Consider the following 23984-nt stretch of genomic DNA (forward strand, 5'->3'; position numbering starts at 1 on the left):
ACCATTTGACTGTCATACAGGCTGCCATCACTCCAGACCCTTACATTTCATTATATATATATATATATATATTCTAGTCACCTGACCGTTGCAGCCAATCAGTGACCATCTGTCTGTCATACAGGCTGCCATCACTCCAGACCCTTACATTTCATTATATATATATATATATATATATATATATATATATATATATATATATATATATTCTAGCCACCTGACCACTGCAGCCAATCAGTGACCATTTGACTGTCATACAGGCTGCCATCACTCCAGACCCTTACATTTCATTATATATATATATTCTAGCCACCTGACCGCTGCAGCCAATCAGTGACCATGTGGCTGTCATACAGGCTGCCATCACTCCAGACCCTTATATTTTACTATATATATATTCTAGCCACCTGACCACTGCAGCCAATCAGTGACCATTTGACTGTCATACAGGCTGCCATCACTCCAGACCCTTACATTTCATTATATATATATATTCTAGCCACCTGACCGCTGCAGCCAATCAGTGATCATTTGACTGTCATACAGGCTACCATCACTCCAGACCCTTACATTTCATTATATATATATATATATATATATATATATATTCTAGCCACCTGACCACTGCAGCCAATCAGTGACCATTTGACTGTCATACAGGCTGCCATCACTCCGGACCCTTACATTTCATTATATATATATTCTAGACACCTGACCGCTGCAGCCAATCAGTGACCATTTGACTGTCATACAGGCTGCCATCACTCCAGACCCTTACATTTCATTATATATATATATTCTAGCCACCTGACCGCTGCAGCCAATCAGTGACCATGTGACTGTCATACAGGCTGCCATCACTCCAGGCCTCACGTTTCGTCATACAATGCACATTGTGTTTTCTCTGTGTACAGAGGAGCTGGAGCATTGGGAAATAGTGGAGAATGGAGGAGACAAGTGGAAAGTGGAGGATCTCCCGGGAGACTGTGGAGCTCCGTTTCCGTCTGACGGGGTCTCCAAGTACTTTGTTACATCCTTTGAGTAAGTGACTGACCCCTGTCTTAGCCAAGAATTCAATGGACTGTACAGGAACAGCGCCACACTCATCCATAGGTTGTGTCTGGTATTGCATCTCTGTCACATTCAGTTAAATGCTGAATACCAGATACAACCTGTGGACATGTGGGGCGCTGTTTTTAGAACAAGCAGATATTTTTCCCCTGTACAATCCATTTGATGGAGATCTTCTTTTCTCAGATTGTGCAAAAAATCCCAAGTGATCGATCTCCTTCAGGAAGGATTCACCGAGGAAGCGTTGGACGCCCAACCCAACATCGTGGTCAGCGACTGGTGAGAGGACTGGTGTCCAGGAAAGCTGGGTGGCAGTCAGTATGGCGGAGGGGTGCATGGCTGGGCTAGACAGATGGGCCATTCAGGAGCCTGGGAAAGCTGAGTGCCTCTGCTTGCAGGTATGGCGCGCGCACTGACTGCGGATGCTGCTACGAGCTGAGAGCGCAGCTCTTGTCCGACAGCCGTGATGTCATCAGTGAATACAGCAGCGAGATCATCACCATCCCCGAGAACACGGACGGCGCCTGGAACCAGGTGAGGGGGACACGGCCTCCGCTTAGGCCTCAGTCAGAGATCAGATTTTCGCGTACGAGCGGCACCTGTGGTTTTCACGGATCGCACTCGTACCTGTGATAGTCTATGAGGCCATTCATACATCTGTGATTTTCCACAAACCCAGAGGTCCACGGAAAATCATGGAGTCATGTCTATAAGAGGTACATTTTTATCATACTGACGTCTGAACAGGCGATAATGTCGGGGGAGGTATCACACAACTGGCTTAGATACAGAGAGCCCAGAAAACTGCACCCGATAAAGCTAGAAAAGTGTACAACAGCGACACCTAGTGGAAGAATGTCAATATCGCACAGTCCTGTAGAAATCATACACCGCTTTATTCCAACCAAAGTGCAAGTATAGTAAATAGGAAGGGCTCAGATACCGAGACTCGGCGGCACATGATGGGGGGTGTAGTAAATAGGAAGGGCTCAGATACCGAGGCTCGGCGGCACATGATGGGGGGTGTAGGGGTGTAGTAAATAGGAAGGGCTCAGATACCGAGACTCGGCGGCACATGATGGAGGGTGTAGTAAATAGGAAGGGCTCAGATACCGAGACTCGGCGGCACATGATGGGGGGTGTAGTAAATAGGAAGGGCTCAGATATCGAGACTCGGCGGCCCATGATGGGGGGGTGTAGTAAATAGGAAGGGCTCAGATACCGAGACTCGGCGGCACATGATGGGGGGTGTAGTAAATAGGAAGGGCTCAGATACCGAGACTCGGCGGCACATGATGGAGGGTGTAGTAAATAGGAAGGGCTCAGATACCGAGACTCGGCGGCACATGATGGGGGGTGTAGTAAATAGGAAGGGCTCAGATATCGAGACTCGGCGGCCCATGATGGGGGGGTGTAGTAAATAGGAAGGGCTCAGATACCGAGACTCGGCGGCACATGATGGGGGGTGTAGTAAATAGGAAGGACTCAGATATCGAGACTCGGCGGCACATGATGGGGGGTGTAGTAAATAGGAAGGGCTCAGATATCGAGACTCGGCGGCACATAATGGGGGTGTAGTAAATAGGAAGGGCTCAGATACCGAGACTCGGCAGCACATGATGGGGGGTGTAGTAAATAGGAAGGGCTGAGATACCGAGACTCGGCGGCACATGATGGGGGGTGTAGTAAATAGGAAGGGCTCAGATATCGAGGCTCGGTGGCACATGATGGGGGTGTAGTAAATAGGAAGGGCTGAGATACCGAGACTCGGCGGCACATGATGGGGGGTGTAGTAAATAGGAAGGGCTCAGATACCGAGACTCGGCTGCACATGATGGGGGGTGTAGTAAATAGGTGTTACGGGTCCGGGTGGTGGAACCTCTGTGCCGAGGTGCAAGGAGGGACCCAGAGGGGCGTGACTAAGTATCCACCCGAACCGACCCTGGTCGTACGGCAGCAAACGACACCGTGACCAGGGAGGATCCGAGCAGAGGGACCAGGTGCTACTCTGGAGATGACCTTGTAAGATGGACACGGCAAACAGGCGGAAGTCTCTGGTAGCAGACAGGTGGTCACAGTTCGAGAAAGCAGGGCAAGTAGCAGTTTTTAGGTTTACCAGGAAGGTGGTCACAGCAAGTGATGTCAGGGTCTCCAGGCAGGCTGGCAGGAAACAGGCAGGTGCTCCCAGGTGAGCGGGCAGACAGACGAGGCGGGTAACTGGCAGGTAACTGGTGGGCGCTCCCAGGTGAGCCGGCAGACAGACGAGGCAGGTAACTGACAGGTAACAGGTGGGCGCTCCCAGGTGAGCGGGCAGACAGACGAGGCAGGTAACAGGCGGGTGCTCCCAGGTGAGCGGGCTGACGGACACAGCAGGTAACAGGCGGGTGCTCCCAGGTGAGCGGGCAGACAGACGAGGCAGGTAACTGGCAGGTAACTGGTGGGCGCTCCCAAGTGAGCGGTCTGACAGACAAGGCAGGCGGATGCTCCCAGGTGAGCGGACAGATAGCCAAGGCAGGTAACAGGCAGGTAACAGGTGAGCGCTCCAGGTGATCAGGCTCGGCAGGTAACGGGCAGATAACAGGCTGGCAGGCAGGACCAGAAGTCAGGCTAGCAGCGGGACCTGAGGGCTGAAGCACAGATCAGACACAGTGCAAACAACTTTGCTCGGGCACCTCCATTTTGGAGGAGGTGCCTTATATATGGGAGGTCCTCCGGCAATTGGCCGGGGACTCCTTAGGACGACGCGCGCGGTCCCTTTAAGAGAGGGGGAGCGCGCGAGCGCCCTAAGCACACAGCCGGGGAAGGAGCGCGTGTCAGAAGCAGCGGGGAGAGAAGCGCTAGAGGACGCCGCGCCAGGAGCGGGGAGGTGAGAGGGACGGCGTCTCTGCCTAGCAAGGGGCTGAGACGCCGATGCTACAGTACCGCCCCATTTAGGCCCCCTCTTTTTTAGGCCAGAAAAAAATTTTTCAAGGAGAAGCGGGGCGTTGATGTTCTCCCTGGGTTCCCAAGTTCTCTCCTCAGGACCAAACCCCTTCCAATCTACCAGAAAAAAGGTCTTTCCTCTTAACCTCTTGGTGGCCAGAATACTCTCTACCTCAAAGACGTCTTCAGCGGAAACCGGAGCAGGGGGAGTACCTGGAATGTTGAAAAAAGAGTTAAGACAACGGGTTTGAGGAGAGATACGTGTAAGGAGTTGGGAATCCGTAAGGTGGCCGGGAGTTTTAATTTGTAGGCCACTGGATTAATTTGCCTGAGGATTTCGAAAGGGCCGATGAAGCGAGGACCTAACTTGTAGGAGGGTATCTTGAGCCGTACATGTTTGGAGGAGAGCCAAACCTTGTCTCCCGGACGGAATTGAGTCGGATCCAGACGTCTCTTATCAGCATATCTCTTCATCCACTCGGAGGACTGAAGAAGTGCGGACCTAGTACTCTCCCAAATGGTAGAAAACTCGCTGACAAGAGACTGCGCGGCAGGGTTGTCCACAGAGGCGGAGACGGGAAACGGAATCCGGGGGTGCTGGCCATAGACAATAAAGAACGGGGACCTGGAAGAGGATTCGCTCTCGTGGTTATTATAAGAGAATTCGGCCCAAGGAAGGAGGTCCACCCAATCAGAATGGTGGGCATTAACAAAGTACAGGAGATAGCTGGTAAAGATCTGATTGATTCGCTCCACTTGACCATTGGACTGAGGGTGGTAAGCGGAGGAGAAATCCAGGGTGACGTCCAGCAGTTTACATGTGGCTCTCCAGAAGCGTGAGGTGAACTGAACCCCTCAATCCGACACGATGTGGAGGGGTAGGCCATGGAGACGGAAGATATGGCGGATAAAGTCCTTAGCCAGCTCAGGTGCAGACGGGAGACCAGGCAGGGGAATGAAGTGGGCCATTTTAGAAAAGCGGTCCGCGACCACCCAAATGACAGTACACCCGGCAGAAACAGGGAGATCGGTAATGAAGTCCATAGCGATGTGTTGCCACGGGGCAACAGGTATGGGAAGCGGCAAGAGATGACCAGCTGGTAAGTGTCTGGGAACTTTGTTGCGGCCACAAGATGAACAGGCAGAGACGAAGTCTACCACATCCTTACGCAGGGTAGACCACCAGTAATGCCGAGAAATGAGTAGGAAGGTCTTCTTTTGGCCGGCATGGCCAGCTAGTTTAGAAGAATGACCCCAGCGAAGAACCTTCTCACGGTCAGGAGCCGCCACGAATGTCTTGCCGGGTGGAAGACGAGTCAAATCCAAGGGGGCCAACTTCATCACCTTGGAGGGGTCAATAATGTGCATAGGCTCCTCCTCTTGGTCGGAGGACAGGAAGGATCGGGACAAGGCATCAGCTTTGACATTCTTGTCCGCCGGGCGGAAATGAAGGATGAAATCGAAGCGGGCAAAAAACAAAGACCACCGGGCCTGACATGGATTAAGTCTCTGGGCATTTTGGAGATATGCCAGGTTTTTGTGATCCGTGTAGATGATCACCGGGTGCAGAGCCCCCTCTATCAGGTAACGCCACTCTTCCAGCGCCAATTTGACGGCCAGCAGTTCTCGGTCTCCTATGGAGTAATTGTGCTCAGAGGAGGAGAAGATTTTGGAGAAAAAGCCGCAGGTTACCATTCTCCCGGATGAAGACTTTTGGGTGAGCACCGCTCCGGCTCCAGAGAGGGAAGCATCAACCTCCAGGCAGAACTGTTTGTTGCAGTCCGGACGGTGCAGCACAGGGGCAGAGGAGAAGGCTTGCTTCAGGGAAAGGAAGGCCTCCTCAGCTTCGGGTGGCCATACCTTGGGATTTGCTCCCTTACGGGTGAGCGCAAATATGGGAGCAGTCCGAGACGAGAAGTGAGGAATGAAGAGACGATAGTAATTAGCGAAGCCCAGGAATCGCTGTATCGCCTTCAAGCCCTCAGGACAGGGCCACTTTAGGACAGCAGAGAGCTTCTTGTGATCCATTCGCAAGCCTGTCTGGGAGATAACATAGCCCAGGAATGGAAGAGAGGTCTGCTCAAAAAGGCACTTCTCGTATTTAGCATAGAGGTGGTTCTGCCTGAGCCTAAGCAGGACCTGACGAACATCCCTCCGGTGTGTGGGAAGATCCGGAGAGAAGACCAAGATGTCGTCCAGGTATACCACCACGCAGGAGTAAAGAAGGTCACGGAAGATGTCGTTGACCAGTTCTTGGAAGACGGCGGGAGCATTGCAGAGGCCGAAGGGCATCACACGGTACTCATAGTGTCCGTCCCGGGTATTATATGCCGTTTTCCACTCGTCTCCTTGACGGATACGGACCAGGTTATAGGCTCCACGTAGATCCAGCTTGGAAAAGATCCTGGCGCCTTTAAGGCGATCAAATAACTCAGAGATGAGCGGAAGGGGGTATTTATTTTTAACCGTGATCTGATTGAGTCTTCTATAGTCAATACAGGGGCGTAGCGAGCCATCCTTTTTTTTTGACAAAGAAGAATCCGGCTCCAGCCGGGGAAGTAGACTTCCGGATGAATCCCCTGGCCAGATTCTCCTCTATGTACTCAGACATGGCCCGGGTTTCAGCCGCAGACAACGGATAAATACGCCCACGGGGTGGAGTGGCGCCAGGTACCAGGTCGATCGGGCAATCATATGGCCTATGAGGTGGCAATGTCTCTGCTTCCTTTTTACCAAAGATGTCAGCATAGGGCCAGTAAGGAGCCGGAAGACCGGGTAAATTAGCTGGGGTAGGTGGAGGACGAACCGGACGAACCCGGAACCAGGCAGGTCTTATGACAGAGCGGCCCCCACCGGAGTACTTCACTGGAATGCCAGTTCAACACGGGTTCATATGTCTGGAGCCAAGGTAGACCTAGCAATAGGGAGTGGGAGAGTCCGGGCAACACATGGAAGGAGATTACCTCAGAGTGCAGCATTCCCACCTGCAGGTTTATGGGTTCCGTGACGAGCAGGATGGTCACCGGAAGGAGTCTTCCATCCACGGAGGCGACTGACAAAGGTTCAGCCAGAGACTTGGTGGGAATACGGAATTTCTCAACCAGGGATTGGGAGATGAGGTTTCCAGCGGATCCAGAATCCAGGTGGGCGAGTTCAACGTGACGGTTCTCTCCCCAGGAGATAGATACAGACAAAGTCAGGGTTGGAGAGGACTTACTTTTGTCAAGGGCGACCTCTCCGAGCGGTCCTAGACACTGGAGTTTCCTGGCCTCTCCGGGCAGGAACGGATCAGGTGCACCTTACTGCCACAATAGAAACAGCTCCCCTCGGCTCGGCATGACTCTTGGCGAGATTTGACCATCTTGGTCTGGTCGAACTGCATGGGCTCGGGTGAGTGCGCCCGGGGAGTGACAGAAGAGGAGACAGGTCTCTGGAAAGTAGGAGCTAGGCGGGGAAACCTTCTCTCACGGGTGGTCTCTTTGGTGCGTTCTTGAAACTGGATGTCAATCCGGGTAGCCAGCGACACCAGGTCATCCAGGGTGGTAGGAATGTCCCGACCGGCGAGCTCATCTTTAATCCGACCGGAAAGACCCTCCCAGAAGACGGACACCAGAGCCTCGTTATTCCAGGCAAGCTCCGAAGCGAGGGTGCAGAACCGTATGGCATATTGGCCCACGGTGAGACTCCCTTGGCGGAGACGTAGCAGAGAGGAGGCAGATTGTAGCGCTGGCGTCCCTGCCCTCTGCTAGGCAGGGACGCTGCTCCCCTCACCGCTCTGCTGTCAGCGCGCGCTCCGTCCCGGCGTCCTCTCCCCGCTCTGCTGTCAGCGCGCGCTCCGTCCCGGCGTCCTCCTCCTGCTCTGCTGTCAGCGCGCGCTCCGTCCCGGCGTCCTCCTCCTGCTCTGCTCTCAGCGCGCGCTCCTCCCCGGCCCCTGTGCTTAGGGCGCGCGCGCGCTTCCCTCCTCTTAAAGGGGCCGCGCGCGCCGCCCTAAAGAGTCCCCGGCCAATGGCCGGAGGACTTCATCATATATAAGGCACCTCCTCCAAAATGGAGGTGCCCGAGCAATGTTGTTTGCACCTGTGTCTCACCTGTGCTTCAGCCCTCAGGTCCCGTTGCCAGTTACCTGCCAGTTACCTGCCAGTTTCCTGCCAGTTTCCTGCTAGTTACCTGCCTGATTCCTGCCTGAATACTAGTTACCTGTCTGCCAGTCTGAGGTCCGACGGTCTGCCTTACTACTCCTGTCAGTCTGTCTAAAGGACCAGCCTGCCCGCTCACCTGGGAGCGCATATCAGCTACCTGCCTGCTTGCCTGAGGTCCGACGGTCTGCCTTACTACTCCGGTCAGTCTGTCTATGGACCAGCTTGCCCGCTCACCTGGGAGCGCTTCTCCGTTATCTGCCTGCTTGCCAGCCCGGAGGCTCCGTTGTCACGTGCTGTGACCACCAGCTATCTCAGAGACTCTTGCCCGCTCACCTGGGAGCGCATCTCCGTTACCTGCCTACTTGCCAGCCCGGAGGTCCCGTTGTCACGTGCGGTGACCACCAGCTATTCCAGAGACTCTTGCCCGCTCACCTGGGAGCGCTTCTCCGTTACCTACCTGCCTGCCAGCCCGGAGGTTCCGCCGTCACGTGCCGTGACCACCTGCTATTCCAGAGACTCTCGCTTGCTCACCTGGGAGCACACATCTACCATCTGCCTGCTAGCCTACCCGGAGGCTCTGCCATCACAGGTCGTACCTACCCCTTACCCAGAGACTGCCCTGATCACTTGCCGTAACTCCCTGTCCGTTCACCCAGAGACTGCCACCCGCTCCCTTACAAGGGCCGCCCCCTTGTATAATAGCTCAGAGGTTCCGCCTCCCGGACCCGTTACAGTTTGCTCGGGCCATGGAACCCGGTGGCACCCAAGCTCCCTCGCTCTCGGACCTCTGTCTTGAACTGTCCCGTCAGAAGTCCCAACAGGAGGCCATCCTGGGTCATCTGCGGAATGTTAATACTCGCCTGAACACCCTGTCTGACCCTGCAACTACGGCCAGTACCATGGTATCCTTTTCCGGACCCCGGCTCTCTGCACCTCCTCGCTTCGGAGGCGACTCCGTCCTGGCTCGGGGCTTCATAAATCAGTGCACCCTGCATTTTGAACTATTGTCCCACCAGTTTAACTCCGACCGAGCCAAAATTGCATTCATCATGTCCCATCTCACCGGGGAGGCTCTGGCCTGGCTAAATCCTCTATGGGAGAGAGGAGACCCCCTGGTGTCCGACTTGCCTGCCTTTCTCACGGCTTTCCGGAAAGCCTTCGACGAACCCGGACGGAGGACCTCATCCGCATCATCTCTGCTACGCCTCCGTCAGGGAAGCCTCACCGTGGGTCAATATGCCATACGGTTCCGTACCCTTGCCTCGGAGCTGGCCTGGGATAACGAAGCTCTGGTATCCGTCTTCTGGGAGGGTCTGTCCGGCCGTATTAAAGATGAACTTGCTGGTCGGGACATTCCTACCACTCTCGATGACCTAATAACTCTTGCCACCCGGATTGACCTACGGTTCCAGGAACGGGCCAAAGAGGTCACCCGTGAAAAGGGGCTTCCACGTCTGGTTCCTACTTTTCTGAAACCCGTCACTCCTTCCGTTTCTCCCCAGGTACACTCTCCTGAGCCTATGCAGGTCGACCAGACCAAGATGGTCAAATCCCGTCAGGACTTTCGCCGTGCCGAGGGGAGCTGCTTCTACTGTGGCAGTAAGGAGCATCGGATCCGTGCCTGCCCGGAGAGGTCGGGAGAACGCCTGTGTCTAGGTTCGCTCAGAGGACTTGATCTAGACAAAAATAAATCCTCTCCATCCCTGCTGCTGTCTGTCTCAATCATCTGCGGGGAGAATCGTTATTCCGAACTAGCCCAACTTGACTCTGGAGCAGCCGGAAATCTTATTTCACTGTCCCTGGTGGAGAAATACCGCATCCCCACCAAACCTCTGGCTGTACCCTTGTCTGTTGTTGCCGTGGATGGGGGCCTCTTATCTCGCCCCATCCAATTCATCACCGAATCCATTACTCTGCAAGTGGGTATGCTGCATTCAGAGAGTATCTCCCTTCACGTTCTGCCTGGACTCTCTCACGCCCTCTTGCTAGGTCTGCCTTGGCTCCAGAGACATGCACCCGTGCTTGACTGGCAAACCGGAGAAGTCCTTCGCTGGGGACAAGACTGTCATAAAACCTGTCTGGTTCCCGTCCATTCCGTCCGTCCCTCTCCTATCCCAGCTAATCTACCTGGACTTCCGATTCCTTATTGGTCTTGTGCTGATGTCTTTGATATGGAGGAGGCAGAGACATTACCACCTCATAGACCATGTGACTGCCCCATCGATCCCGCCAGAGTAATGCAGGTGGCCCCCGTGAGTCTAAATTGTCTCCCTCCTGGTAAGACGTTCGTATCGGTACCTGATCGGGAGAGGATCCTACACTGGGGTCATTCGTCTAAACTAGCTGGCCACGCCGGTCAGAAAAAGACCCTCCAGCTTATTACCCGGCACTACTGGTGGCCTAACCTGCACAAGGATGTTATGGACTTTGTTTCTGCCTGTGTGTCCTGCGCCCGCAACAAGGTTCCGAGACACCTGTCGGCCGGCCGCCTTCTTCCTCTGCCAGCACCTGCTGCCCCCTGGCAGCATATAGCGATGGACTTCGTAACTGATCTGCCCGTCTCTGCCGGTTGTACGGTCATTTGGGTGGTCGCTGACCGCTTTTCCAAGATGGCTCACTTCATTCCCCTGCCAGGTCTTCCGTCTGCACCCGAGCTGGCTAGAGTCTTTATCCGCCACATCTTCCGTCTTCATGGCCTGCCCCGTCACATCGTGTCGGATCGAGGAGTACAGTTCACTTCTCGTTTCTGGAGAGCCACTTGTAAATTGCTAGACATCACTCTGGACTTCTCCTCCGCTTACCACCCACAGTCTAATGGTCAAGTGGAGCGGATCAATCAGAACCTGACCAGTTACCTCCGGCACTTCGTTAATGCTCACCATTCTGACTGGGTGGATCTCCTGCCATGGGCCGAATTCTCGTACAACAATCACGAGAGCGAGTCTTCCTCCATATGGGAGAGTACCCGGTCCGCACTCCTTCTGTCATCCGAGCGTATGAAAAGGCACGCTGACAAAGGACGTCTGGATCCTCCTCAATTCCGTCCTGGGGATAAAGTCTGGCTCTCGTCCAAATATGTCCGGCTCAAGATCCCTTCCTATAAGTTGGGGCCTCGGTTCATCGGCCCACTGGAGGTTATCAGTCAGATCAACCCGGTGGCCTATAAATTGAAACTCCCGGCCAACTTACGGATCCCTAACTCCTTCCATGTATCTCTCCTCAAACCTGTGGTACTTAACTCTTTTTCTAAGTCTACAGGTACGCCTCTTGCTCCGGTTTCTGCTGAGGACGAGTTTGAGGTAGACAACATTCTTGCCACCAAAAGGGTAAGAGGAAAGACCTTTTTCTTGGTAGATTGGAGGGGGTTTGGTCCTGAGGAGAGAACGTGGGAGCCCCGGGAGAATATCCATGCCCCTCTCATCCTAGCTAAATTTCTGTCTGGCCTAAAAAAGGGGGGGCCTAAAGGGGGGGGTACTGTAGCGCCGGCGTCCCTGCCCTCTGCTAGGCAGGGACGCTGCTCCCCTCACCGCTCTGCTGTCAGCGCGCGCTCCGTCCCGGCGTCCTCTCCCCGCTCTGCTGTCAGCGCGCGCTCCGTCCCGGCGTCCTCCTCCTGCTCTGCTGTCAGCGCGCGCTCCGTCCCGGCGTCCTCCTCCTGCTCTGCTCTCAGCGCGCGCTCCTTCCCGGCCCCTGTGCTTAGGGCGCGCGCGCGCTTCCCTCCTCTTAAAGGGGCCGCGCGCGCCGCCCTAAAGAGTCCCCGGCCAATGGCCGGAGGACTTCATCATATATAAGGCACCTCCTCCAAAATGGAGGTGCCCGAGCAATGTTGTTTGCACCTGTGTCTCACCTGTGCTTCAGCCCTCAGGTCCCGTTGCCAGTTACCTGCCAGTTACCTGCCAGTTTCCTGCCAGTTTCCTGCTAGTTACCTGCCTGATTCCTGCCTGAATACTAGTTACCTGTCTGCCAGTCTGAGGTCCGACGGTCTGCCTTACTACTCCTGTCAGTCTGTCTAAAGGACCAGCCTGCCCACTCACCTGGGAGCGCATATCAGCTACCTGCCTGCTTGCCTGAGGTCCGACGGTCTGCCTTACTACTCCGGTCAGTCTGTCTATGGACCAGCTTGCCCGCTCACCTGGGAGCGCTTCTCCGTTATCTGCCTGCTTGCCAGCCCGGAGGCTCCGTTGTCACGTGCTGTGACCACCAGCTATCTCAGAGACTCTTGCCCGCTCACCTGGGAGCGCATCTCCGTTACCTGCCTACTTGCCAGCCCGGAGGTCCCGTTGTCACGTGCGGTGACCACCAGCTATTCCAGAGACTCTTGCCCGCTCACCTGGGAGCGCTTCTCCGTTACCTACCTGCCTGCCAGCCCGGAGGTTCCGCCGTCACGTGCCGTGACCACCTGCTATTCCAGAGACTCTCGCTTGCTCACCTGGGAGCGCATATCAGCTACCTGCCTGCTTGCCTGAGGTCCGACGGTCTGCCTTACTACTCCGGTCAGTCTGTCTATGGACCAGCTTGCCCGCTCACCTGGGAGCGCTTCTCCGTTATCTGCCTGCTTGCCAGCCCGGAGGCTCCGTTGTCACGTGCTGTGACCACCAGCTATCTCAGAGACTCTTGCCCGCTCACCTGGGAGCGCATCTCCGTTACCTGCCTACTTGCCAGCCCGGAGGTCCCGTTGTCACGTGCGGTGACCACCAGCTATTCCAGAGACTCTTGCCCGCTCACCTGGGAGCGCTTCTCCGTTACCTACCTGCCTGCCAGCCCGGAGGTTCCGCCGTCACGTGCCGTGACCACCTGCTATTCCAGAGACTCTCGCTTGCTCACCTGGGAGCACACATCTACCATCTGCCTGCTAGCCTACCCGGAGGCTCTGCCATCACAGGTCGTACCTACCCCTTACCCAGAGACTGCCCTGATCACTTGCCGTAACTCCCTGTCCGTTCACCCAGAGACTGCCACCCGCTCCCTTACAAGGGCCGCCCCCTTGTATAATAGCTCAGAGGTTCCGCCTCCCGGACCCGTTACACAGATGAGGTCTTTCGTCCCGGTTCATCAAAGACTCTCCGGAAAGCAGTGAGGAAAGACCACAGGTCGGACACCAGGGGGTCCCCTCTCTCTCACAGGGGGTTAAGCCATGCCAGTGCCTCTCCAGTGAGATGGGACATGATGAATGCCACTTTGGCCCGGTCGGAGATAAACTGGTGAGCCAAGAGTTCAAAGTGCAGGGTGCACTGGTTTATGAAGCCCGAGCTTGAGCGGGGTCGCCTCCGAAACGAGGAGGTGCAGAAAGCCGGGGTCCGGGGCAGGATGCCATGGTATTGGTGGGCAGCGGCGCTGCCGGGGTGCGAGTCGTGCGACTAGCGGTGGTTGCTGGTGGAGCAGTCAGTGTGTCCAGGCGGGAGTAGACATTCCGCAGGTGGTTCAGGATGGACTCCTGCTGGGATCTCTGACGGGAGACTTCCTGGTATAGGTCAGAGAGCGAGGGAGCTTGGGTGCCACCGGGTTCCATGGCCCGAGCAAACTGTTACGGGTCCGGGCGGTGGAACCTCTGTGCCGCGGTGCAAGGAGGGACCCAGAGGGGCGTGACTAAGTATCCACCCGAACCGACCCTGGTCGTACGGCAGCAAACGACACCGTGACCAGGGAGGATCCGGGCTGAGGGACCAGGTGCTACTCTGGGGACGACCTTGTAAGAGAGCAGGTGGCTCCCATGGGTCAGATGGCTGGGACTGACCGGTATGGCGGATGGACACGGCAAACAGGCGGAAGTCTCTGGTAGCAGACAGGTGGTCACAGTTCGAGAAAGCAGGGCAAGTAGCAGTCTTTAGGTTTACCAGGAAGGTGGTCACAGCAAGTGATGTCAGGGTCTCCAGGCAGGCTGGCAGGAAACAGGCAGGTGCTCCCAGGTGAGCGGGCAGACAGACGAGGCGGGTAACTGGCAGGTAACTGGTGGGCGCTCCCAGGTGAGCCGGCAGACAGACGAGGCAGGTAACTGGCACGTAACAGATAGGCGCTCCCAGGTGAGCGGGCAGACAGACGATGCAGGTAACAGGCCGGTGCTCCCGGGTGAGCGGGCTGACAGACACAGCAGGTAACAGGCAGGTGCTCCCAGGTGAGCGGGCAGACAGACGAGGCAGGTAACTGGCAGGTAACTGGTGGGCGCTCCCAGGTGAGCGGTCTGACAGACAAGGCAGGCGGATGCTCCCAGGTGAGCGGACAGATAGCCAAGGCAGGTAACAGATGAGCGCTCCAGGTGAGCAGGCTGGCAGGCTCGGCAGGTAACGGGCAGATAACAGGCTGGCAGGCAGAACGAGAAGTCAGGCTAGCAGCGGGACCTGAGGACTGAAGCACAGATCAGACACAGTGCAAGCAACTTTGCTCGGGCACCTCCATTTTGGAGGAGGTGCCTTATATATGGGAGGTCCTCCGGCAATTGGCTGGGACTCCTTAAGACGACGCGCGCGATCCCTTTAAGAGAGGGGGAGCGCGCGCGCGCCCTAAGCACACGGCAGGGGAAGGAGCGCGTGCCGGAAGCAGCGGGGAGAGAAGCGCTAGAGGATGCCGCGCCAGGAGCGGGGAGGTGAGAGGGACGGCGTCTCTGCCTAGCAAGGGGCAGAGACGCCGATGCTACAATACGAAGGGCTCAGATAACGAGACTCGGCGGCACATGATGGGGGGTGTAGTAAATAGGAAGGGCTGAGATACCGAGACTCGGCGGAACATGATGGGGGGTGCAGTAAATAGGAAGGGCTGAGATACCGAGACTCGGCGGCACATGATGGGGGGTGTAGTAAATAGGAAGGGCTCAGATACCGAGACTCGGCGGCACATGATGGGGGGTGTAGTAAATAGGAAGGGCTCAGATACCGAGACTCGGCGGCACACGATGGGGGGTGTAGTAAATAGGAAGGGCTCAGATACCGAGACACAGCGGCACATGATGGGGGGGTGTAGTAAATAGAAAGGGCTCAGATACCGAGACTCGGCGGCACATGATGGGGGGTGTAGTAAATAGGAAGGGCTCAGATACCGAGACTCGGTGGCACATGATGGGGGGTGTAGTAAATAGGAAGGGCTCAGATACCGAGACTCGGCAGCACATGATGGGGGGTGTAGTAAATAGGAAGGGCTCAGATACCGAGACTCGGCGGCACACGTTGGGGGGTGTAGTAAATAGGAAGCGCTCAGATATCGAGACTCGGCAGCACACGATGGGGGGTGTAGTAAATAGGAAGGGCTCAGATACCGTGACTCGGCGGCACATGATGGGGGGTGTAGTAAATAGGAAGGGCTGAGTTACCGAGACTCGGCGGCACATGATGGGGGGTGTAGTAAATAGGAAGGGCTCAGATACCAAGACTCGGCTGCACATGATGGAGGGTGTAGTAAATAGGAAGGGCTGAGATACCGAGACTCGGCGGCACATGATGGGGGGTGTAGTAAATAGGAAGGGCTCAGATACCGAGACTCGGCGGCACATGATGGGGGGGTGTAGTAAATAGGAAGGGCTCAGATACTGAGACTCGGCGGCACATGATGGGTGGTGTAGTAAATAGGAAGGGCTCACATACCGAGACTTGGCGGCACATGATGGGGGGTGTAGTAAATAGGAAGGGCTCAGATACCAAGACTCGGCGGCACATGATGGGGGGTGTAGTAAATAGGAAGGGCTCAGATACCGAGGCTCGGCGGCACATGATGGGGGGTGTAGTAAATAGGAAGGGCTCAGATACGAAGACTCGGCGGCACACGATGGGAGGTGTAGTAAATAGGAAGGGCTCAGATACCGAGACTCGGTGGCACATGATGGGGGGTGTAGTAAATAGGAAGGGCTCAGATACCGAGACTCGGCAGCACATGATGGGGGGTGTAGTAAATAGGAAGGGCTCAGATACCGAGACTCGGCGGCACACGTTGGGGGGTGTAGTAAATAGGAAGCGCTCAGATATCGAGACTCGGCAGCACACGATGGGGGGTGTAGTAAATAGGAAGGGCTCAGATACCGTGACTCGGCGGCACATGATGGGGGGTGTAGTAAATAGGAAGGGCTGAGTTACCGAGACTCGGCGGCACATGATGGGGGGTGTAGTAAATAGGAAGGGCTCAGATACCAAGACTCGGCTGCACATGATGGAGGGTGTAGTAAATAGGAAGGGCTGAGATACCGAGACTCGGCGGCACATGATGGGGGGTGTAGTAAATAGGAAGGGCTCAGATACCGAGACTCGGCGGCACATGATGGGGGGGTGTAGTAAATAGGAAGGGCTCAGATACTGAGACTCGGCGGCACATGATGGGTGGTGTAGTAAATAGGAAGGGCTCACATACCGAGACTTGGCGGCACATGATGGGGGGTGTAGTAAATAGGAAGGGCTCAGATACCAAGACTCGGCGGCACATGATGGGGGGTGTAGTAAATAGGAAGGGCTCAGATACCGAGGCTCGGCGGCACATGATGGGGGGTGTAGTAAATAGGAAGGGCTCAGATACGAAGACTCGGCGGCACACGATGGGAGGTGTAGTAAATAGGAAGGGCTCAGATACCGAGACTCGGCTGCACATGATGGGGGGTGTAATAAATAGGAAGGGCTCAGATACCGAGACTCGGCGGCACATGATGGGGGGTGTAGTAAATAGTAAGGGCTCAGATACCGAGACTCGGCGGCACATGATGGGGCGTGTAGTAAATAGGAAGGGCTCAGATACCGAGACTCGGCAGCACATGATGGGGGGTGTAGTAAATAGGAAGGGCTCAGATACCGAGACTCGGCGGCACATGATGGGGGGTGTAGTAAATAGGAAGGGCTCAGATACCGAGACTCGGCGGCACATGATGGGGGGTGTAGTAAATAGGAAGGGCTCAGATACCGAGACTCGGCAGCACATGATGGGGGGTGTAGTAAATAGGAAGGGCTCACATACCGAGACTCGGCAGCACATGATGGGGGGTGTAGTAAATAGGAAGGGCTCAGATACCGAGACTCGGTGGCACATGATGGGGGGTGTAGTAAATAGGAAGGGCTCAGATACCGAGGCTCGGCGGCACATGATGGGGGGTGTAGTAAATAGGAAGGGCTCAGATACCGAGACTCGGCGGCATATGATGGGGGGTGTAGTAAATAGGAAGGGCTGAGATACCGAGACTCGGCGGCATATGATGGGGGGTGTAGTAAATAGGAAGGGCTCAGATACCGAGACTCGGCAGCACACGGCTCAGCAGACGGTATCACACAGAAGACGATTAGATACACAGCTCAGCAGACAGTATCACACAGGATAGGATTAGATACACGGCTCAGCAGACAGTATCACACAGGATAGGATTAGATACACGGCTCAGCAGACCGTATCACACAGGAGAGGATTAGATACACAGCTCAGCAGACAGTATCACTCAGGATAGGATTAGATACACGGCTCAGCAGACAGTATCACACAGAAGAGGATTAGATACACAGCTCAGAAGACAGTATCACACAGAAGAAGATTAGATACACAGCTTAGCAAACAGTATCACATAGGATAGGATTAGATACACCGCTCAGCAGACAGTATCGCACAGGATAGGATTAGATACACGGCTCAGCTGACGGTATCACACATGATAGGATTAGATACACGGCTCAGCAGACATTATCACACATGATAGGATTAGATACACAGCTCAGCAGACAGTATCACACAGGATAGGATTAGATACACGGCTCAGCAGACAGTATCACACAGGATAGGATTAGATACACGGCTCAGCAGACAGCATCACACAGGATAGGATTAGATACACGGCTCAGCAGACATTATCACACATGATAGGATTAGATACACGGCTCAGCAGACAGTATCACACAGGATAGGATTAGATACACGGCTCAGCAGACAGTATCACACAGGATAGGATTAGATACACGGCTCAGCAGACAGCATCACACAGGATAGGATTAGATACACGGCTCAGCAGACAGTATCACACAGGAGAGGATTAGATACACGGCTCAGCAGACAATATCACACAGCATAGGATTAGATACACGGCTCAGCAGACAGTATCACACAGGATAGGATTAGATACACGTCCTTGTCTGGACTTTCGCGAGATTAATAAAATTACTGTACGCAATCCTTACCCACTGCCGTTAATTCCTGATTTATTTAACCAGTTAGTGGGAGCCAAGTGGTTCTCTAAAATTGATCTCCGGGGGGCATACAATTTGTTGCGCATGAAGGAGGGTGATGAATGGAAGACTGCTTTTAACACTCCTGTGGGTCATTTTGAGAACCTGGTTATGCCTTTTGGTCTTACCAATGCACCCGCGTTTTTTCAGAATCTTATTAATGACATCCTTAGACCTTTGATTGGTAAGAATGTGGTTGTGTATTTGGATGACATTTTGATTTATTCGCCAGATCTGGAGTCTCATTGGCGGAGCGTACGTGAGGTATTACAGTTATTAATGGACAATTCACTTTTTGCTAAGCTGGAGAAATGTGAGTTCGCTGTACAGAGAATTAGTTTTTTGGGTTACATTATCTCCAGCGAGGGCTTTGAGATGGACCCGGTGAAAGTTCAAGCTGTGCAGGAATGGCCTAGGCCTATTGGTTTGAAACCAATACAGAGGTTTTTGGGTTTCGCCAATTATTACAGAAAATTCATTAAGAATTTTTCTATAATTGTTAAGCCGCTGACCGATCTCACCAGGAAAGGTGCTAATGCGGTTCAGTGGACTTCTGAGGCCATTGAAGCGTTTGTGTTTCTAAAGGAGAGGTTCACCTCTGCTCCCATCCTTATGCAGCCTGATGTGACTAAGCCGTTTTTGGTTGAGGTTGATGCTTCTTCGGTGGGGGACGGTGCGGTGTTGTCTCAGGAAAACAAGGATGGAGTACATCCCTGTGCTTTTTTTTCAAAAAAATTTCTGAGGCCGAACTTAATTACGATGTTGGTAATCGGGAATTGCTGGCGATTAAACTCGCATTTGAACACTGGCGTCATCTCTTGGAAGGTGCTGAATTTCCCATTCAGGTTTTCACTGATCATAAAAATCTGATCTATCTTGATGCTGCCAAGCGCTTGAATGCCCGTCAGGCTAGGTGGGCTCTTTTTTTTTCGCGGTTTAATTTTTCTGTTACTTACATCCCGGGTACCAAGAATGTAAAAGCTGATGCTTTATCTCGCAGTTTTTCTCCCATGGTCGGTGCTGAGGAGGAGGAGAGCATTTTACAGGAAGGTGTTGTGATTGCTGCTTTGGACTCCGTTTTGGAGGATGAGATTCTTAAAGCACAGGAGAATGCCGCATCTAACACTCCCCATGGGAGGTTGTTTGTGCCTAGGACCTTTAGGAGAGATTTGTTTGTGGAGTGTCATGAGTCTCGGTTGGCAGGTCATCCAGGAATTTCGGAGACTAAGAGACTTGTGGGTCGCAGTTTTTGGTGGCCTGGATGGCAGAAGGAAGTCATTAAGTGGGTGCGTCAATGTACGGTGTGTGCTAGGTCAAAGGCTTCACACACCCCTGCTGCGGGGTTGCTTTGCCCTCTGGAGGTTCCTAGTGCACCTTGGACGCATCTTGCTATGGATTTTATTACTGACCTTCCTGCCTCTGAGGGTTTCACGGTCATCTGGGTGGTCATGGACCGTTTTAGCAAAATGAGTCACTTGTTTCCCTTCATCAAACTGCCCTGCGCCAAGACACTCGCTAAGGCTTTTGTTAAAGAAATTGTCAGGCTCCATGGCGTTCCTACCGACATTGTTTCCGATAGGGGACCTCAGTTCGTGGCTCGTTTTTGGCGTGCCTTTTGTGACAGGTTGGGAGTTCATTTGTCATTTTCGTCTGGTTATCATCCTGAGTCTAATGGCCAGACAGAAAGGAAAAACCAGGATGTTGAACAGTTTTTGCGTTGTTTTGTGGCTGACAATCAAGAGGTGTGGTCGGAGTTTCTGCCACTTGCTGAGTTTGCTCTTAACAACCATACATCCTCCTCTGCTGGGTGTTCTCCTTTTTTTTGTTGTACTGGGAGACATCCGTCGTTTGGGTCATTCTCCAAATTGATATCGGCGGTGCCGGAGGAGGAGAATTTTACCGGTGATTTGGAGAGAGTTTGGATTGATGTACGTCGTAACCTTCAAGAGGCTAACAAAAAATCCAAGAGGTACTTTGACAGGAAACGTCAAGAGGTTTTGTTTACTGTTGGTGACATGGTTTGGTTGTCCTCAAAGAACCTGCGGTTGAGGATTCCTTCTAAGAAATTGGGCCCGAAGTTTGTAGGTCCGTTTAAGGTGCTTCAGGTAGTTAACCAATCTGCTGTTAGGTTGGAGGTTCCTACCTCCTGGAAGATTAATCCGGTGTTTCATGTTTCCTTATTGAAAAAAGCTGATGTTTCTGATAGGGATGCCACTGTCTCTGTTCCTCCGGTGGCGGAAGACGGCAAATATGAAATTTCTCGCATTCTTAATTCTAGATGGCATAGAGGGAGATTGCAATATCTCGTCGCTTGGAAAGGTTTCGGTCCCGAGGATAACTCCTGGGTAAGGGCATATGATGTCTCTGCTCCTAGACTTGTCGGAGCGTTTCACAGGAGGTTTCCTGATAGACCTGGGCCTGGAGGATCCGGAGGATCCTCATAGAAGAGGGGGTACTGTTAGAACCCTCCTGTTAGTTTTTTCTATTTTGCTGGTCACATGACTTTTTGCCTATATAATCCAGCTCCACCCTCCTGGCCTTGCTGGACTTGAGTGTTACTTTTACTCTTCAGCTAGCCAGGTGCTTTGTACCTTTCTCTGTAGTTTGCTTGGTCTTTGACCACTTGTACTTTTGTTTGTTTGTTTGTCTTTTCCCTGCTACAATTTCTGCTAGGAGGTGTCCAACTATATCCCAGTCCTTAGTTCTTGTAGGGACCCCTCCCTTATATCTATAGGTCTGCTTTCAGACTAGCCGAGGACTTAGGCGGGTCTGTTCACAAGGAACAGGTCCCCCGCTGCATCGTAGGGAATCAGCTTAGTCCTATTGTAGGGACAGTTTTCCTATCTTTCCTTAGTGTTTGTAGCAGATCATAACAACACGCTCTAAATTCTCATATAATGGAAAACATTCGATAAATGGATTTTTCAGAATAGAAATAGTTTTATCTGATAAAGATCAATAATCCGTCCAGCAGGTATATAGAAATCAATGGTTAACGTTCGGGAGACGGACAGATCCACAGGAGAGACCCCGACCCGCTGAGACCCGGGGGAGGAACAAGGTGCCTGACACCTGCAAGACGTGCCGGGGTAACTCCATCTTCTTCAAAAGATCTTCATCAGATACAGATATTTCTATTCTGGAGAATACATTTGTCGGGTGTTTCCATTTATACGGGTTATTTATCGGGGTCTATCAGGAACTGATGGAGGACGGAGCGGAGGAGAAGAGTTAGGGCGCGATGGTCTGCAGAATCCTGGGGACATGGATCAAATATATTCACGCCCCGTCCATTATTTATGGCGCCCGGCGTCTTGTATTACCTGTAGTCCTTCCCTATTCTAGTCCTGGCGCTATCAGGAGCCTCGATGGTCGCGATGGCGATTATTACACAACCCGGCATTGAGAAACTGAAGAACAAGTCACATTAGAAAGTTTCTGAACTTTTCATTAAATAATGCTGCAATGAAACAAAGAGTGAAAAATGTAAAGGGGTCTGAATACTTTCCGTCCCCCTGTAAATGAGAACTCTTAGCGCATTTATTTCTATTTTCTGCAGCAGTAATGCTATTCAGATTTCATAGATTTCATGTTCGCACACTTAGCGTTACAGTGTGCGGCTTTGTTGGTTATTTGTTAGCTGTTTAGAAAGACGACAGCCATTTTTTTTCTAACCTCTCTCCAGCTATGGTCACTGACCGATGATTATTCTGCAGATCAGCCATACCTTCTCAGGATACGGCCCCGGAGTGCGCTTCATCCAGTTCATTCACAGCGGACAAGACTCGGTTTACTGGAAGGGCTGGTATGGAGCCCGGATGACCAACAGCAGCATGACCATCGAAGCCTAGGAATCGTAGAGGGATAATAATGTTATTTCTGTGTCACATGGCCGGATCTGTCTATATCTCTGTGGACTAATAAAATTATTGCTGCAGGACCGAAGCTTCCAGGGTGATTTATCGGCACAGCTGATGTAACCTGCTATATGTGTGTATGAGAAAAAGTGATGGGGTGTCATTCGAGGCATTAGGAGTAGCATGTTATTACCAGTGCGGGTGTGCCGCACTGGCCGGGCCGATTCGGTCACGGTACTGGTGCACCGCGGTCCGGGTGCTGGTATGGTCCGACCGGGAGCGCGTGCCAGTCTTTATCAATTGTGGGGGTTAATAATAAAATAATAAAAGGGTTCATGATGCCAGTTGGGATGTTCGGCCTGGTGTGGCCGGGCACTGATGAGGACCTCTGGGAGTTAGGTGGTGATGAGCAGTGCCAGATGATTAACCATTCCCAACCAGGGCTGGCTTCCAGGTGAGATGGAGCAGGAATGGCGCAGCAGAAAATAATTAGCTTTAGCCAGGGTGATAACCAGTTTGTACCTTTTACTGGAATTCTGCAACAGTTCCAGAAGCTTCTATATATTTCACATACAGGGTTTTGGACAGACCTGCACGGTGAGGGTTCAGATTCTCTGCTGTGAGGTTGTGTAGCCTTCCAGCTGCTAATTCTACCTCTGGTAGAGGATTCCTCAGATCCCCAGGGGTCCAAGGTGAACAGTTACTGGATCTGTGATCCCTTCCAGCGAGCAGGCAACATGAATCCGGTCAGAACACTCACTTTCTCTGGCAGCAGTGTCTTTGACTCCATGCAGTTGCTGAGCTCCCAGGTAAAACACTTTCCTGCTAGTTATATGAAGACGGAGCAGACTCACAGTTTAGCACAGACTCTGGAAGTCTCTGTGCTCTCAGGACTGGATCTGCCTTGTGCAGCTTAAACATGCAGAGAGCAGACTTCTCTCCCTTGCACAGGGAACTCCATGATGCTTCTTCCTCACACTACAAATAATCAAGCACCTCCTCCCCTCTCTGAGGGATCCTGCACAACTTCCTGGTTTGGCCAAAGTGCACAATCCTCCAGTAAGGGATCGGGTAATAATGTGTGTATGTAATGAAAACAGCAGAGAACTTACCCTCACCATAACTGACAATACATATGAACCACATTACACATGCAGGCATTTTGTGGCGCTATAGACACGGGCGCCACATTCCCCCCTAGTGAAGGGTAGCACGTCCTCGGGCTAGTTAGCCTATAGGCAGCCCGTCATAAAACAAAATATCATTAACCTGAACATATATAAACAGTAATATTAACCCCTTTAAAGCCCATGATGTACTAATACGCGTCTGTGCCCTGGGACTTAAGAGCCTGACCCGTATTAGTACGTCATATCTTTAATGCGGCACCGCGACTTAAGTCGCGGTGATCGCATTAAAGTTCCGGCGCCATCTTACCTCTGGGTAGATGGCGCCGTCATCCCGGGGGGTTTCGCCACCCCCCCGCACCAGCGATCGCTGTGATTGGCTGTTCAAATCTGAACAGCCAATCACAGCATTTCTCACTGTTTCCGGCAATGTGATTGCCGGAAACAGTGATCTGCAGCCTAGGATCGGTGCTCCTAAGAGCACCGATCCTAGGCTGTTGCTAGGACACCCCAACCCTGGCCCCAGACTGCTATGATCGGTGCGATCGCCGATCACATCAATCGCACCGATCGTAGCGCGACCGCGCGGTGACAGAGCGGTCATGGGGCGGTGACCGGCTTGTGACCTGCCTGTCACTGCCCCATGACCCCCTGTAATGTAATCAAAGCCCCCAGACTGCTGTGATTGGAGCGATCGAT

At 53.2% G+C, this 23984-nt stretch overlaps 1 protein-coding gene across 1 annotated transcript; it reads left to right on the forward strand.

The window, feature by feature from the left end:
- Positions 1-871: 871 nt before the first annotated feature.
- On the forward strand, positions 872-22157 carry LOC141171759 (F-box only protein 2-like). Its single transcript, XM_073655399.1, has 4 exons — positions 872-1041; positions 1258-1350; positions 1470-1605; positions 22018-22157. Exons 1-4 carry the CDS (start codon positions 887-889, stop codon positions 22150-22152), a joined length of 519 nt encoding a protein of 172 aa, XP_073511500.1. The 5' UTR covers positions 872-886; the 3' UTR covers positions 22153-22157.
- Positions 22158-23984: the final 1827 nt, after the last annotated feature.

This window comes from Phyllobates terribilis, unplaced genomic scaffold (genome assembly GCF_046119375.1).
Source record: "Phyllobates terribilis strain yellow unplaced genomic scaffold, ASM4611937v1 Scaffold_12__6_contigs__length_324123572, whole genome shotgun sequence".
NCBI classification, from domain to species: Eukaryota; Metazoa; Chordata; class Amphibia; order Anura; family Dendrobatidae; genus Phyllobates; species Phyllobates terribilis.